Source organism: Entelurus aequoreus, linkage group LG27, assembly GCF_033978785.1.
Source record: "Entelurus aequoreus isolate RoL-2023_Sb linkage group LG27, RoL_Eaeq_v1.1, whole genome shotgun sequence".
NCBI lineage: Eukaryota > Metazoa > Chordata > Actinopteri > Syngnathiformes > Syngnathidae > Entelurus > Entelurus aequoreus.
Genome location: NC_084757.1, coordinates 34,941,569 through 34,959,228, shown reverse-complemented (window position 1 = coordinate 34,959,228; position 17,660 = coordinate 34,941,569). Strand labels below are relative to the sequence as shown.

At 40.7% G+C, this 17,660-nt stretch overlaps 2 protein-coding genes across 2 annotated transcripts in view; both read left to right on the top strand.

Moving 5' to 3' along the window:
• The window catches only part of LOC133644814 (protein NDNF-like), a 37,479-nt gene extending 27,849 nt beyond the window's left edge, over positions 1-9,630 (top strand). The window contains exon 4 of the mRNA XM_062039563.1: positions 7,951-9,630. Within this exon, the coding sequence (XP_061895547.1) occupies positions 7,951-9,338 (1,388 nt within the window). The 3' untranslated portion in view covers positions 9,339-9,630. The remainder of the gene's footprint in view (positions 1-7,950) is intronic.
• A 7,172-nt stretch (positions 9,631-16,802) lies between these two features.
• Positions 16,803-17,660, top strand: part of LOC133644302 (PR domain zinc finger protein 5-like) — an 81,443-nt gene continuing 80,585 nt past the window's right edge. Inside the window, exons 1-2 of the mRNA XM_062038681.1 lie at positions 16,803-17,076; positions 17,472-17,555. Coding sequence (XP_061894665.1) covers positions 16,984-17,076; positions 17,472-17,555 — 177 coding nt within the window. The 5' untranslated portion in view covers positions 16,803-16,983. The remainder of the gene's footprint in view (positions 17,077-17,471; positions 17,556-17,660) is intronic.

Sequence of the window (17,660 nt, the reverse complement as noted above, 5' to 3'; positions counted from 1 at the left end):
GTGGAGTCTGAGAGTGGTGTTGAGTCTGAGAGTGGTGTGGAGTCTGAGAGTGGTGTTGAGTCTGAGAGTGGTGTGGAGTCTGAGAGTGGTGTGGAGTCTGAGAGTGGTGGGGAGTCTGAGAGTGGTGTGGGGTCAGGGTGGTGAGGAGTCTGAGAGTGGTGTTGAGTCTGAGAGTGGTGTTGAGTCTGAGAGTGGTGGGGAGTCTGAGAGTGGTGTGGAGTCTGAGAGTTGTGGGGAGTCTGAGAGTGGTGTTGAGTCTGAGAGTGGTGTGTAGTCTGAGAGTGGTGTTGAGTCTGAGAGTGGTGTTGAGTCTGAGAGTGGTGTGGAGTCTGAGAGTGGTGTGGAGTCTGAGAGTGGTGTGGAGTCTGAGAGTGGTGGGGAGTCTGAGAGTGGTGTGGGGTCAGGGTGGTGAGGAGTCTGAGAGTGGTGTTGAGTCTGAGAGTGGTGTTGAGTCTGAGAGTGGTGTTGAGTCTGAGAGTGGTGGGGAGTCTGAGAGTGGTGTGGAGTCTGAGAGTTGTGGGGAGTCTGAGAGTGGTGTTGAGTCTGAGAGTGGTGTGTAGTCTGAGAGTGGTGTTGAGTCTGAGAGTGGTGTTGAGTCTGAGAGTGGTGTGTAGTCTGAGAGTGGTGTTGAGTCTGAGAGTGGTGTTGAGTCTGAGAGTGGTGTTGAGTCTGAGAGTGGTGTGTAGTCTGAGAGTGGTGTGGAGTCTGAGAGTGGTGGGGAGTCTGAGAGTGGTGTTGAGTCTGAGAGTGGTGTTGAGTCTGAGAGTGGTGTGGAGTCTGAGAGTGGTGTTGAGTCTGAGAGTGGTGTTGAGTCTGAGAGTGGTGTTGAGTCTGAGAGTGGTGTGGAGTCTGAGAGTGGTGTGGAGTCTGAGAGTGGTGTGGAGTCTGAGAGTGGTGGGGAGTCTGAGAGTGGTGTTGAGTCTAAGAGTGGTGTGGAGTCTGAGAGTGGTGTTGAGTCTGAGAGTGGTGTGGAGTCTGAGAGTGGTGTGGAGTCTGAGAGTGGTGGGGAGTCTGAGAGTGGTGTGGGGTCAGGGTGGTGAGGAGTCTGAGAGTGGTGTTGAGTCTGAGAGTGGTGGGGAGTCTGAGAGTTGTGGGGAGTCTGAGAGTGGTGTTGAGTCTGAGAGTGGTGTGTAGTCTGAGAGTGGTGTTGAGTCTGAGAGTGGTGTTTAGTCAGGGTGGTGTGGAGTCTGAGAGTGGTGTTGAGTCTGAGAGTGGTGTGGAGTCTGAGAGTGGTGTGGAGTCTGAGAGTGGTGTGGAGTCTGAGAGTGGTGTTGAGTCTGAGAGTGGTGTTGAGTCTGAGAGTGGTGTGGAGTCTGAGAGTGGTGTGGAGTCTGAGAGTGGTGGGGAGTCTGAGAGTGGTGTTGAGTCTGAGAGTGGTGTGGAGTCTGAGAGTGGTGTTGAGTCTGAGAGTGGTGTGGAGTCTGAGAGTGGTGTGGAGTCTGAGAGTGGTGGGGAGTCTGAGAGTGGTGTGGGGTCAGGGTGGTGAGGAGTCTGAGAGTGGTGTTGAGTCTGAGAGTGGTGGGGAGTCTGAGAGTGGTGTGGAGTATGAGAGTTGTGGGGAGTCTGAGAGTGGTGTTGAGTCTGAGAGTGGTGTGTAGTCTGAGAGTGGTGTTGAGTCTGAGAGTGGTGTGGAGTCTGAGAGTGGTGTTGAGTCTGAGAGTGGTGGGGAGTCTGAGAGTGGTGTGTAGTCAGGGGTGGTGGGGAGTCTGAGAGTGGTGTTCAGTCTGAGAGTGGTGTTGAGTCTGAGAGTGGTGTTGAGTCTGAGAGTGGTGTGTAGTCAGGGTGGTGTGGAGTCTGAGAGTGGTGTTGAGTCTGAGAGTGGTGTGGAGTATGAAAGTGGTGGGGAGTCTGAGAGTGGTGTGGAGTATGAAAGTGGTGGGGAGTCTGAGAGTGGTGTGGAGTCTGAGAGTGGTGTTGAGTCTGAGAGTGGTGTGGAGTCTGAGAGTGGTGTGGAGTCTGACAGTGGTGTGGAGTCTGAGAGTGGTGTGGAGTCTGAGAGTGGTGTGGAGTCTGAGAGTGGTGTGGAGTCTGACAGTGGTGTGGAGTCTGAGAGTGGTGTGGGGTCAGGGTGGTGTGGAGTCTGAGAGTGGTGTTGAGTCTGAGAGTGGTGTGGAGTATGAAAGTGGTGGGGAGTCTGAGAGTGGTGTTGAGTCTGAGAGTGGTGTGTAGTCTGAGAGTGGTGTTGAGTCTGAGAGTGGTGTGGAGTCTGAGAGTGGTGTTGAGTCTGAGAGTGGTGGGGAGTCTGAGAGTGGTGTGTAGTCAGGGGTGGTGGGGAGTCTGAGAGTGGTGTTCAGTCTGAGCGTGGTGATGAGTCTGAGAGTGGTGTTGAGTCTGAGAGTGGTGTGTAGTCAGGGTGGTGTGGAGTCTGAGAGTGGTGTTGAGTCTGAGAGTGGTGTGGAGTATGAAAGTGGTGGGGAGTCTGAGAGTGGTGTGGAGTATGAAAGTGGTGGGGAGTCTGAGAGTGGTGTGGAGTCTGAGAGTGGTGTTGAGTCTGAGAGTGGTGTGGAGTCTGAGAGTGGTGTGGAGTCTGACAGTGGTGTGGAGTCTGAGAGTGGTGTGGAGTCTGAGAGTGGTGTGGAGTCTGAGAGTGGTGTGGAGTCTGACAGTGGTGTGGAGTCTGAGAGTGGTGTGGGGTCAGGGTGGTGTGGAGTCTGAGAGTGGTGTTGAGTCTGAGAGTGGTGTGGAGTATGAAAGTGGTGGGGAGTCTGAGAGTGGTGTGGAGTCTGAGAGTGGTGTTGAGTCTGAGAGTGGTGTTGAGTCTGAGAGTGGTGTGGAGTCTGAGAGTGGTGTGGAGTCTGAGAGTGGTGGGGAGTCTGAGAGTGGTGTGGAGTCTGAGAGTGGTGTGGAGTCAGGGTGATGTGGAGTCTGAGAGTGGTGTGTAGTCAGGGTGGTGTGGAGTCTGAGAGTGGTGTCCTACGGTGTTGATGTGGAAATAGTTGCTTTGGCATTTAGTTGGTGTGGCACCGAACGGAGATGTTGACATGTAAAGACATATTCCCGCTTGAAGCCAAACCACCGTTATTAATTATTCCTCCATTTGTTACCAGATTCGCACCTTCTTTCTCTCGTATTACCACTCAAACCACACCGTTAGCTGTTAGCATCACAGCTAACGTTACAGCGTGTGACGTTGCTCACGTGACGGTAGGTGACGTATGTGAGAAGTTGCGCTTGTTTTATGTCTCTGTGAGAAGGAGAGACAGGAAAGAGTGAGAAACGCATGCAGTTTAATGCCCGCAACTAAAAGCAACTGCGTGAGAACGTATACTCCAATATCACCATATAGTCGTTTTCTGTATCGCACAGAGACAAACCCGCGATATATCCAGTATATTCCATATATGGCCCAGCCCTATATATATATATATATATATATATATATATATATATATATATATATATATATATATATATATATATATATATAAGGCTGCAGCTAACGATTATTTTTCTGTCGATTAATCTATAGATTATTTTTTTCGATTAATCGGTTAATCTATAGATTATTTTTTCGATTAATCTATAGATTATTTTTCCTTTTACCGATTATTTTTTTATTCAAAATGAAGATGAAAAAATAAACGTAGGCCCGTTTTTTCAAAAGGCATGGCTTTTATTTACAAAAAAAAAGAAGTATGGCCACTCAGTCAACATTGACAACAACATGACTAAATATTCTGTAACAATGTAAACATTTAAAACTTTTAACATTTAACAAAATTAAAAGTAGTTTATTTGCTTTTTAATGTGCAAATATAAAAGTCAACATCCAGTGCAAATCTTAATAATCTGCAATAGTAAAAGCAATTCAAAAGTAAAAGTATTGCTTATTTTGCTTTAAAATGTGCAAAAATAAAGATAAACATCCAATACAAAAAAGTGCAAAACGAAATATTCTGTAACAACAGTGTAAACATTTCAACAAAAGTGAAAGTATTGCTTATTTGCTAAAATGTGCAAAAATAAAGATAAACATCCAATACAAAAAAGTGCAAAACGAAATATTCTGTAACAACAGTGTAAACATTTCAACAAAAGTGAAAGTATTGCTTATTTGCTAAAATGTGCAAAAATAAAGATAAACATCCAATACAAAAAAGTGCCAATCTAAATATTCTGGAGCACTGTAAACATTAAGTATTGCTTTTAAAATGTGCAAAATAAACATCCAGTCCAACACAGTACACAATAACCAATTCTACTCATTCCAGTGAGTGACTAACAGTTGTAATGAAGAAAGGTTAGCATGTCTACATGCTCTGCTTCTTTTCTTGTTTACAATATTCCCAGCAGCTGAAAATAGGCGTTCAGAAGGGGTCGATGTGGCTGGAACTGAGAGGTAATTAGCCTTCACCTCAAACCAGGACTGCGAGCGAGCTGAGCTGCAGTTGAAGTTTCTAGAAGGTCAACGGGCTCATAGTGATGTTACTAGTAGTTGACTGGGAGGTGTTTATTATCATTTGGGGAGAGTCCGCTGCCTGATGCTCACCTGCTAAACACCTATCTGCTCCACGCTGAAGCGCTGACTACATGCGCTCTGAATGCGCACTGCTGATTGGCTGATAATGCTTCATGTGTACCAATCAGATGGTTGTGTGGGTGGGACAATGCTGCGTGTGTACCAATCAGATGGTTGTGTGGGTGGGACAATGCTGCGTGTGTACCAATCAGATGGTTGTGTGGGTGGGACAATGCTGCGTGTGTACCAATCAGATGGTTGTGTGGGTGGGACAATGCTGCGTGCTGAGACAGAAGCAGACGGAGCAAAGTAGCTTGTTAAGACTTTAGCTTTAGCTTAGAAACTCGTTCGGTACACCCCCGTACCGAACCGAAAGCCCCGTACCGAAACGGTTCAATACAAAACACATACCGTTACACCCCTAGCAGATACAAATGACACATTCATGTTTTTGTGTAATGATGACAACGTATGCTCACACGGACGATTGACTAGTTGATGGTTTTCTTTTCAAATGTTCGTTCATAGCCGTTGTGTTGCTATGATAGGCCATTTCCGCTCGACACAGTGTGCATACAACAACATTATTAGGCTGTGTATTGAAATACTTCCACACTTTTGACCACTTTTGGCGTGCTTTCCCCCCTCGCTCGCACCGCTCGCATCGTCTGCTTTGATCGTCTGCTTTGCGCTTCGCCATGACGGTAGTGTGACGTCATTATGCGACGCGTCGACGCACAAAAACGGCGTCGACGTATTTACGTAACCGATGACGTCGATGACGTCGACTATGTCGACTATGTCGACGCGTCGTTTCAGCCTTATATATATATATATATATATATATATATATATATATATATATATATATATATATATATATATATATATATATATATATATCTCAGTGCTTGCATAGTGATTTATAATTCATGTTTCCACTGTGACATCAAAGATTTCCTTCCCAAAGCGCAACAGAAAACTTTGTGTGAGGAGTTTGTTGTCTTTGCTGCGCTAGAAAGAGTTTTCATGTTGCTCAGAGCGCCGAGAAGTCTGCAGCGCCACATAGTAATGATATAATAGGAATACCAGTATGATATTATTGGAAGATTAATGTTTGGCTTGCATGCTAACGGCGCCTGAGGTCTTTGTCATGAAAACATTTGATGTTTCTTCTTGGTGACGCTGTTGTAGTTACAACTTTGTAGTTGTGTACACAACACCCGAAAGCAGTGAAGTTGTCACGTCGTGTAAATGCTAAATAAAAAGAGAATACAACAAATCCTTTTCAACTTATATTCAATTGAATAGACTGCAAAGACAAGATATTTCATGTTCATACTGAGAAACTTTGTTATTGTTTGCAAATAATCATGAACTTAGAATTTAATGGCAGCAACACATTGCAAAAAAGGCATGTTCACCACTGTGTTACATGGCCTTTCCTTTTAACAACACTCAGTAAAGGTTTGGGAACTGAGGAGACACATTTTTGAAGTGGAATTCTTTCCCATTCTTGCTTGATGTACAGCTTAAGTTGTTCAACAGTCTCCCTTCTCATATTTTAGTCTTCACACATTTTCAATGTCTGGACTACAGGCAGGCCAGTCTAGTACCCGCACTCTTTTACTATGAAGCCACGCTGTTGTAACACCTGGCTTGGCATTGAAGGGGCGTCCATGGTAACGTTGCTTGGATGGCAACATATGTTGCTCCAAAAGCTGTATGTACCTTTCAGCATTAATGGTGCCTTCACAGATGTGTAAGTTACCCATGTCTTGGCCACTAATACACCCCCATACCATCACACATGCTGCCTTTTACACTTTGCGCCTAGAACAATCCGGATGGTTCTTTTCCTCTTTGCTCCAAAGGACACGACATCCACAGTTTCCAAAAACTATTTAAATATGTGGACTCGTCAGACCACAGAACGCTTTTCCACTTTGCATCAGTCCATCTTAGCTGGCGGCGTTTCCGGGTGTTGTTGATAAATGGCTTTGGCTTTGAATAGTAGAGTTTTAACCTGCACTTACAGATGTAGCGACCGACTGTAGTTACTGACAGTGGTTTTCCGAAGTGTTCCCGAGCCCATGTGGTGATATCCTTTACACACCCATGTGGCTTTTTGATGCAGTGCCGCCTGAGGGATCCGAGGTGCGTAATATCATGGCTCACGTGCGGCGATTTCTCCAGATCCTCCGAACCTTTTTGACGATATCACGGAGCGTAGATGGTGAAATCCCCTAAATTCCTTGCAACAGCTTGGTTGAGAAATGTCGTTCTTCGACAATTTGCTCGGGCATTTGTCGACAAAGTGGCGACCCTCGCCCCCGTCCTTGTTTGTGAACGACTGAGCATTCCATGCAAGCTGCTTTTATACCCAATCATGGCACCCACCCGTTCCCAAATTAGCCCGTTCACCTGTGGGATGTTCCAAATAAGCATTCCTCAACTTTCTCCGTCTTTTTTGCCACATGTGCCAGCTTTTTTGAAACGTGTCGCAGGCATCAAAGTTCAAACTGAGCTAATATTTGCCAAAAATAACAATGTTTCTTTGCAAATCATGGTATTCTGTTTTTATTTAGCATTTAATGTGACAACTTTACTGGTTTTGGGGTTTGTATGTATGTATGAATGTATATATGTATGTATGTATGTATGTTATGTATGAATGTATGTATGTATGTAGGTATGTATGTATGTATGAATGTATATATGTATGTAGGTATGTATGTTATGTATGTATGTATGTATGTATGTAGGTATGTATGTTATGTATGAATGTATATATGTATGTAGGTATGTATGTTATGTATGAATGTATATATGTATGTATGTATGTATGTTATGTATGAATGTATATATGTATGTAGGTATGTATGTTATGTATGAATGTATATATGTATGTAGGTATGTATGTTATGTATGAATGTATATATGTATGTAGGTATGTATGTTATGTATGAATGTATATATGTATGTATGTATGTATGTATGAATGTATATATGTATGTAGGTATGTATGTTATGTATGAATGTATATATGTATGTATGTATGTATGTATGAATGTATATATGTATGTAGGTATGTATGTTATGTATGAATGTATATATGTATGTATGTATGTATGTATGAATGTATATATGTATGTAGGTATGTATGTTATGTATGAATGTATATATGTATGTAGGTATGTATGTTATGTATGAATGTATATATGTATGTAGGTATGTATGTTATGTATGAATGTATATATGTATGTAGGTATGTATGTTATGTATGAATGTATATATGTATATAGGTATGTATGTTATGTATGAATGTATATATGTATATAGGTATGTATGTTATGTATGAATGTATATATGTATGTAGGTATGTATGTTATGTATAGTAGTTGTGATTTATGATGATAAAAGTTTGAATCTTCATCTTGCTGCAAAGAGGTAAGAAGGGAATAATCGGAGATGTTTGTTTCGCCCCCCAGGTGAGCCGGAGGTGTTGGACCAGCAGAAGCAGCAGGTGACGGTAGACGAGGGGGCGGAGCTCTTCACCTACAAAGGTAACGACGTGGAGTCCTACGTGGCGGCCAGCTCGCCCGCCGGCCTCTACCAGCTGGAGCTGCTGTGCACGGAGAAGGACAGCAACTTCAAGGCGTACGCCAGCACCACGCCCGAGTCGGACCAGCCGTACCCGGAGCTGCCGTACGACCCCCGCGTGGACGTGACCTCGCTGGGCCGCACCACCGTCACCTTGGCCTGGAAGCCCACGCCCACCGGCTTCCTCATGGGTCAGCCCGTCCAGTACTGCCTGGTCATCAACAAGGAGCACAACTTCAAGAGCATGTGCGCCGCCGAGGCCAAGATGAGCGCCGACGACGCCTTCATGGCGGCGCCCAAGCCCGGCAGGGACTTCAGCCCCTTCGACTTCGCCCACTTCGGCTTCTACCCGCCCGACGCCTCGGCCAAGGCGCGCGGCCCGGCCACCAACAAGATCCCGCGCTCGTACGGCGCCAAGCCCAAAGACATCCAGAAGGTGTGCATCGGCAACAAGAACATCTTCACCGTCTCCCAGCTGAAGCCCGACACGCAGTACTACTTTGACGTCTTCGCCCTCAACGCCGCCACCAACGCCAGCACCGCCTACGTGGGCACCTTCGCCCGCACCAAGGAGGAGGCCCGCCAGAAGACGGTGGAGCTGAAAGACGGCAAAGTCGCCGACGTCTTCATCGAGAGGAAAGGCAGCAAGTTCCTGCGCTTCGCCCCGGTGTCCTCGCACCAGAAGGTGGCGCTCTTCCTGCACGCCTGCCTGGACGCGGTGCAGGTGCAGGTGCGGCGCGACGGCAAGCTGCTGCTCTCCCAGAACGTGGAGGGCGTGCGGCACTTCCAGCTGCGAGGCAAGCCCAAAGCCAAGTACCTGATCCGGCTGCGGGGGAGTCGCAAGGGCGCCTCCACCATGAAGGTCCAGGTCAGCACCCGGCCCGACAACAAGCAGCCCTTCCCCGCCCTCCCCGACGACACCCGCATCAAGGCCTTCGACAAGCTCCGCACCTGCACCTCCGTCACCGTGGCCTGGCTGGGCACGGGCGAGCGCAACAAGTACTGCGTCTACCGCAAGGAGGTGGCCCACGACTACGGCGAGGAGCGGCGCCGGCGGGAGCAGAACCGCTGCGCCGGCCCCGGCGCCCGCGACAAGGCGGAGAAGGTCCTCTGCAAGTTCTTCCACAGCGACAACCCGCAGAAGGCCGTCACCACGGAAACCGTCGGCGGGCTGCAGCCCGGGAAGGCCTACCTGCTGGACGTGTACGCGGTGGCGCACGGCGGCCACGCCGTCAAATACCAGAGCAAGCTGGTGAAAACCAGGAAGTACTGCTGAACACACACCTCTTTATTTAACTCTTCCACTGGGACTCAGTCGAGAGATCCTGTATATTTATGAGTTATGATTATGTTTACACTTCCTGGCCTGTAAAGATCTATAACCTGTTGTTTAAATTATTTTATACTTTGTAGCCACTCACAAATGTTATTGTGACATTCCATCCTGTAACTCTACTATTGTTACTGTGTGTGTGTGTGTGCGTGTGTGTGTGCGTGCGTGTGTGTGTGCGTGTGTGTGTGTGTGTGTGTCACATGTAAAGTCGTCCTGCCAGTATTCATGTACATAAACAGAAGTATAGAAAAAGTCGTCAGTCGTCATATTTCCTACACTGATCACCATCACAACACAAACTACGTCACAACACAAACTATGTCACAACACAAACTATGTCACAACACAAACTGTCACAACACAAACTATGTCACAACACAAACTGTCACAACACAAACTATGTCACAACACAAACTACTTCACAACACAAACTATGTCACAACACAAACTATGTCACAACACAAACTGTCACAACACAAACTATGTCACAACACAAACTATGTCACAACACCAACTATGTCACAACACCAACAACTATGTCACAACACAAACTGTCACAACACAAACTATGTCACAACACAAACTATGTCACAACACAAACTACTTCACAACACAAACTGTCACAACACAAACTATGTCACAACACAAACTATGTCACAACACAAACTGTCACAACACGAACTGTCACAACACAAACTATGTCACAACACAAACTGTCACAACACAAACTATGTCACAACACAAACTACTTCACAACACAAACTGTCACAACACAAACTATGTCACAACACAAACTATGTCACAACACCAACAACTATGTCACAACACAAACTGTCACAACACAAACTATGTCACAACACCAACTAAGTCACAACACAAACTAAGTCACAACACAAACTATGTCACAACACAAACTATGTCACAACACAAACTGTCACAACAAACTGTCACAACACAAACTATGTCACAACACAAACTGTCACAACACAAACTATGTCACAACACAACTGTCACAACACAAACTATGTCACAACACAACTGTCACAACACAACTATGTCACAACACAAACTGTCACAACACAAACTGTCACAACACAAACTATGTCACAACACAAACTATGTCACAACACAAACTGTCACAACACAAACTATGTCACAACACAAACTACTTCACAACACAAACTGTCACAACACAAACTATGTCACAACACAAACTATGTCACAACACCAACAACTATGTCACAACACAAACTGTCACAACACAAACTATGTCACAACACAAACTAAGTCACAACACAAACTGTCACAACACAAACTATGTCACAACACCAACTAAGTCACAACACAAACTGTCACAACACAAACTATGTCACAACACAAACTATGTCACAACACAACTGTCACAACACAACTATGTCACAACACCAACTATGTCACAACACAAACTATGTCACAACACAAACTATGTCACAACACAAACTATGTCACAACACAACTGTCACAACACAAACTAAGTCACAACACAAACTGTCACAACACAAACTACGTCACAACACCAACAACTATGTCACAACACAAACTGTCACAACACAAACTATGTCACAACACCAACTAAGTCACAACACAAACTAAGTCACAACACAAACTATGTCACAACACAAACTGTCACAACACAAACTATGTCACAACACAAACTACTTCACAACACTAACTATGTCACAACACAAACTATGTCACAACACAAACTACTTCACAACACAAACTGTCACAACACAAACTGTCACAACACAAACTATGTCACAACACCAACAACTATGTCACAACACAAACTGTCACAACACAAACTATGTCACAACACCAACTAAGTCACAACACAAACTGTCACAACACAAACTATGTCACAACACAAACTATGTCACAACACAACTGTCACAACACAAACTATGTCACAACACAAACTGTGTCACAACACAAACTATGTCACAACACCAACAACTATGTCACAACACAAACAACTATGTCACAACACAAACTGTCACAACACAAACTATGTCACAACACCAACTAAGTCACAACACAAACTAAGTCACAACACAAACTATGTCACAACACAAACTATGTCACAACACAAACTGTCACAACACAAACTATGTCACAACACAAACTATGTCACAACACCAACTATGTCACAACACCAACAACTATGTCACAACACAAACTGTCACAACACAAACTATGTCACAACACCAACTAAGTCACAACACAAACTAAGTCACAACACAAACTACGTCACAACACCAACAACTATGTCACAACACAAACTGTCACAACACAAACTATGTCACACCAACTAAGTCACAACACAAACTAAGTCACAACACAAACTATGTCACAACACAAACTGTCACAACACAAACTATGTCACAACACCAACAACTATGTCACAACACAAACTGTCACAACACAAACTGTCACAACATAACTATGTCACAACACAAACTACTTCACAACACAAAATATGTCACAACACAAACTATGTCACAACACAACTGTCACAACACAAACTATGTCACAACACAAACTATGTCACAACACCAACTATGTCACAACACAAACAACTATGTCACAACACAAACTGTCACAACACAAACTATGTCACAACACCAACTAAGTCACAACACAAACTAAGTCACAACACAAACTGTCACAACACCAACTACGTCACAACACAAACCTTGTCACAACACAAACTATGTCACAACACCAACTACGTCACAACACACACTATGTCACAACACAAACTATGTCACAACACCAACTACGTCACAACACCAACTACGTCACAACACAAACTATGTCACAACACCAACTACATCACAACACAAACTACGTCACAACACAACTATGTCACAACACCAAATATGTCACAACACAACAATGTCACAACACAAACTACGTCACAACACAAACTGTCAGAACACAAACTATGTCACAACACCAACTAAGTCACAACACCAACTACGTCACAACACCAACTAAGTCACAACTCCAACTATGTCACAATACCAACTAAGTCACAACACAAACTAAGTCACAACACCAACTATGTCACAACACCAACTAAGTCACAACACATACTAAGTCACAACACCAACTACGTCACAACACAAACTAAGTCACAACACAAACTATGTCACAACACAAACTATGTCACAACACCAACTACGTCACAACACAAACTACGTCACAACACAAACTATGTCACATCACAAACTGTCACAACACAAACTATGTCACAACATGAACTATGTCACAACACAAACTATGTTACAACACAAACTATGTCACAACACAAACTATGTCACAACGCAAACTGTCACAATACAAACTATGCCACAACACAAACTATGTCACAACAAACTATGTCACAACACAAGCTATGTCACAACACAAACTATGTCACAACACAAACTGTTACAACACAAACTATGTCACAACACAAACTACGTCACAACACAAACTATGTCACAACACCAACTACGTCACAACACAAACTACGTCACAACACAAACTATGTCACAACACAAACTGTCACAACACAAACTATGTCACAACATGAACTATGTCACAACACAAACTATGTTACAACACAAACTATGTCACAACACAAACTATGTCACAACGCAAACTGTCACAATACAAACTATGCCACAACACAAACTATGTCACAACAAACTATGTCACAACACAAGCTATGTCACAACACAAACTATGTCACAACACAAACTGTTACAACACAAACTATGTCACAACACAAACTACGTCACAACACAAACTATGTCACAACACAAACTACATCACAACACAAACTATGTCACAACAAACTATGTCACAACACAAACTGTCACAACACAAACTATGTCACAACACAAACTATGTCACAACACAAACTGTCACAACACAAACTATGTCACAACACAAACTGTCACAACACAAACTATGTCACAACACAAACTGTCACAACACAAACTATGTCATAACACAAACTATGTCACAACACAAACTGTCACAACACAACCTATGTCACAACACAAACTGTCACAACACAAACTATGTCACAACATGAACTATGTCACAACACAAACTATGTTACAACACAAACTATGTCACAACACAAATTATGTCACAACACAAACTACATCACAACACAAACTATGTCACAACAAACTATGTCACAACACAAACTGTCACAACAAAAACTATGTCACAATACAAACTATGTCACAACACAAACTGTCACAACACAAACTATGTCACAACATGAATTATGTCACAACACAAACTATGTTACAACACAAACTATGTCACAACACAAACTATGTCACAACGCAAACCGTCACAATACAAACTATGCCACAACACAAACTATGTCACAACAAACTATGTCACAATACAAACTACAAACCCCCAAAGCAGTGAAGTTGTCACGTTGTGTAAACGGTAAATAAAAACAGAATGCAATGATTTGCAAATCCTCAGGAACACTTCAGAAAACCACTGTCAGTAACTACAGTTGGTCGCTACATCTGTAAGTGCAAGTTAAAACTCTACTATGCAAGGCGAAAGCCGTTTATCAACAACACCCAGAAACGCCGTCGGCTTCGCTGGGCCTGAGCTCATCTAAGATGGACTGATACAAAGTGGAAAAGTGTTCTGTGGTCTGACGAGTCCACATTTCAAGTTGTTTTTGGAAACTGTGGACGTCGTGTCCTCCGGACCAAAGAAGAAAAGAACCATCCGGATTGTTCTAGGCACAAAGTGTAAAAGGCAGCATGTGTGATGGTATGGGGGTGTATTAGTGCCCAAGACATGGGTAACTTACACATCTGTGAAGGCACCATTAATGCTGAAAGGTACATACAGCTTTTGGAGCAACATATGTTGCCATCCAAGCAACGTTACCATGGACGCCCCTGCTTATTTCAATGCCAAGCCACGTGTTACATCCATGTGGCTTCATAGTAAAAGAGTGAATATAAGTTGAAAAGGATTTGCAAATCATTGTATTCTCTTTTTATTTGCCATTTACACAACGTAAGTACTGCAGTATGTACTACAGTAATTGAATACATTCAAATATGTACTGCAGTATATTCAATATGTACGACAGTACATTTAAATATGTAGTATATTACATTCAAATGTGTACTGCAGTATATTCAAATGTTGTGAAAGTAAATTTAAATATGTAATCCGGTAAATATAAATATTTACTCCGGTATATTGGAATATATATGACAGTAAATTGAAATAAGTACTGCAGTGTGTACTACAGTATATTTAAATGTGTAGTACAGTAACACAGTATATATATATACTGTATATATATTTTTTTATATATAAAATTTAGTTATTTAAAGTTGTAATATGTATAAATGTACATATACATGTATATATGTCTATATATACATGTATAAACTGTATGTAAATGTGTATATATACTGTACATATGGATATATATATGCATATGTATATATATGTATATATACTCAGTTTGTATATGTATACATACAGTATATGTATATATGTATATATATATATATGTATATGTATATATATATATATATATATATATATATATATATACATATGTACAGTATGTTTATGTATATATATAAATATATACATATATATATGTATATATATATAAATATATATACATATATATATATATATATATATATATATATATATATATATATATATATATATATATATATATATATATATATATATATATATATATATATATATATATATATATATATATATATATATATATATATATATATATATAACAGTAAATGCGATTCTGGTTACATTGTTGGAATAAATGATAATAAAACATTTAGTTATTTAGATAATATTATATCAATTATTGTATGTTATAATATTGTCACGTGGAGACGACAGTAAATGTGACTCCAGTAAAATTATTATTAAAATAAATGAAAATACAACAGCAAAAAGATAAACTATACTTGTATTTATAAGCTATTTAGATAACATAATTATAATAACATAATATAATGTCAAATATTGTGTGTTATGACAGTAAATGTGACTAGTTACATTATTATTAAAATAAATGAAAATACAACAACATATATATAATTTATATGTGTATTTATAAGCTAGTTAGATAACATATTTATAATTATATAACAATAATATTGTGTGTTATGACAGTAAATGTGACTAGTTACATTATTATTAAAATAAATGAAAATACAACAACATAAATATGAATTATACGTGTATTTATAAGCTAGTTAGATAACATATTTATAATAATATAACAATAATGTTGTGTGTTGTTATGACAGTCAAGGTGACTAGTTACATTATTATTAAAATAAATGAAAATACAACAACATATACTGTATATAAATTATACGTGTATTTATAATCTATTTAGATAACATATTTATAATAATATAACAATAATGTTGTGTGTTATGACAGTAAATGTGACTAGTTACATTATTATTAAAATAAATGAAAATACAACAACATAAATATAAATTATACGTGTATTTATAATCTATTTAGATAACATATTTATAATAATATAACAATAATGTTGTGTGTTTTTATGACAGTCAAGGTGACTAGTTACATTATTATTAAAATAAATGAAAATACAACAACATAAATATGAATTATACGTGTATTTATAAGCTAGTTAGATAACATATTTATAATAATATAACAATAATGTTGTGTGTTGTTATGACAGTCAAGGTGACTAGTTACATTATTATTAAAATAAATGAAAATACAACAACATATACTGTATATAAATTATACGTGTATTTATAATCTATTTAGATAACATATTTATAATAATATAACAATAATGTTGTGTGTTATGACAGTAAATGTGACTAGTTACATTATTATTAAAATAAATGAAAATACAACAACATAAATATAAATTATACGTGTATTTATAAGCTAGTTAGATAACATATTTATAATAATATAACAATAATGTTGTGTGTTGTTATGACAGTCAAGGTGACTAGTTACATTATTATTAAAATAAATGAAAATACAACAACATATATATAAATTATACGTGTATTTATAATCTATTTAGATAACATATTTATAATAATTATAATAATATAAAAATAATGTTGTGTGTTGTTATGACAGTCAAGGTGACTAGTTACATTATTATTAAAATAAATGAAAATACAACAACATATATATAAATTATACGTGTATTTATAATCTATTTAGATAACATATTCATAATAATTATAATAATATAAAAATAATGTTGTGTGTTGTGATGACGGTCAAGGTGACTTCCGGGTCCAAAAGTTTTGGACCAATCAGGAGCCGCCGTGCTCTTCCTGCCTGCGGCCGAGCAACAAGTCCTCAACAAGTCCACAAAAAGTCCACAAGATGTTCGTCTTTGTGCAGAAAGATCCGCTCCAAATTGCAAAATGACAAAAGGTGTCCGCGGGCGGCGGCGGGGACACGCGTGACGTGTCTGTGGAAGTAGTCTGCGTGGAAGATGCTGGGCATGTACGTGCCGCACAGATTCTCCCTCAAAGCCTCCAAAGTCCAGGACGGGATCGGCCTTTTCACGGCGAGGCGGGTGAAAAAGGTTCGTAGTCTGGACTTTTATCCCCCCCCCGCTAGACCCTGGTCAGGTTAGTGCGGTGAGAGTTGTGGAAAAGGAGTTTGACGTGGGAGACGTGACGTGACGTGAAGTGCCACGTAGGAACACTACTTCTCACTTAAACCACTTTTTATCCTCGCCCATTCGAAACACTAACAAAGTTCATTTTGTCCACGAAATGACTTCTAAACATTATTAAAAATATTCATTTTGCGTCATTTTTAAAGCTTTACGTTCAATATAAACGTGACGTTTTTTAATGACCACGCCCCCCGGAAGTGCGGCTAAGCTAGCTGTCATGCTAACACTAATCATCACAAGTTGTCTTTTCTTTGTTTTGTTTTGGCGTCTAACTCCGTATTTTAATGTTTATTACGCAGGGAGAGAAGTTTGGACCCTTTGCAGGCGAGAAGAAGCTTCCTTGCGAGCTGGACGAAGGTTCTGACAGCAGACTTATGTGGGAGGTACGCAACTTTGATGCTAATTAGTTGCTACATGCTAACTAAATGTTGTCTTTATGTTCGCGTCAAGTGTGGAAAAAATGATTGTTCCCTTTTTTTGGAACATGC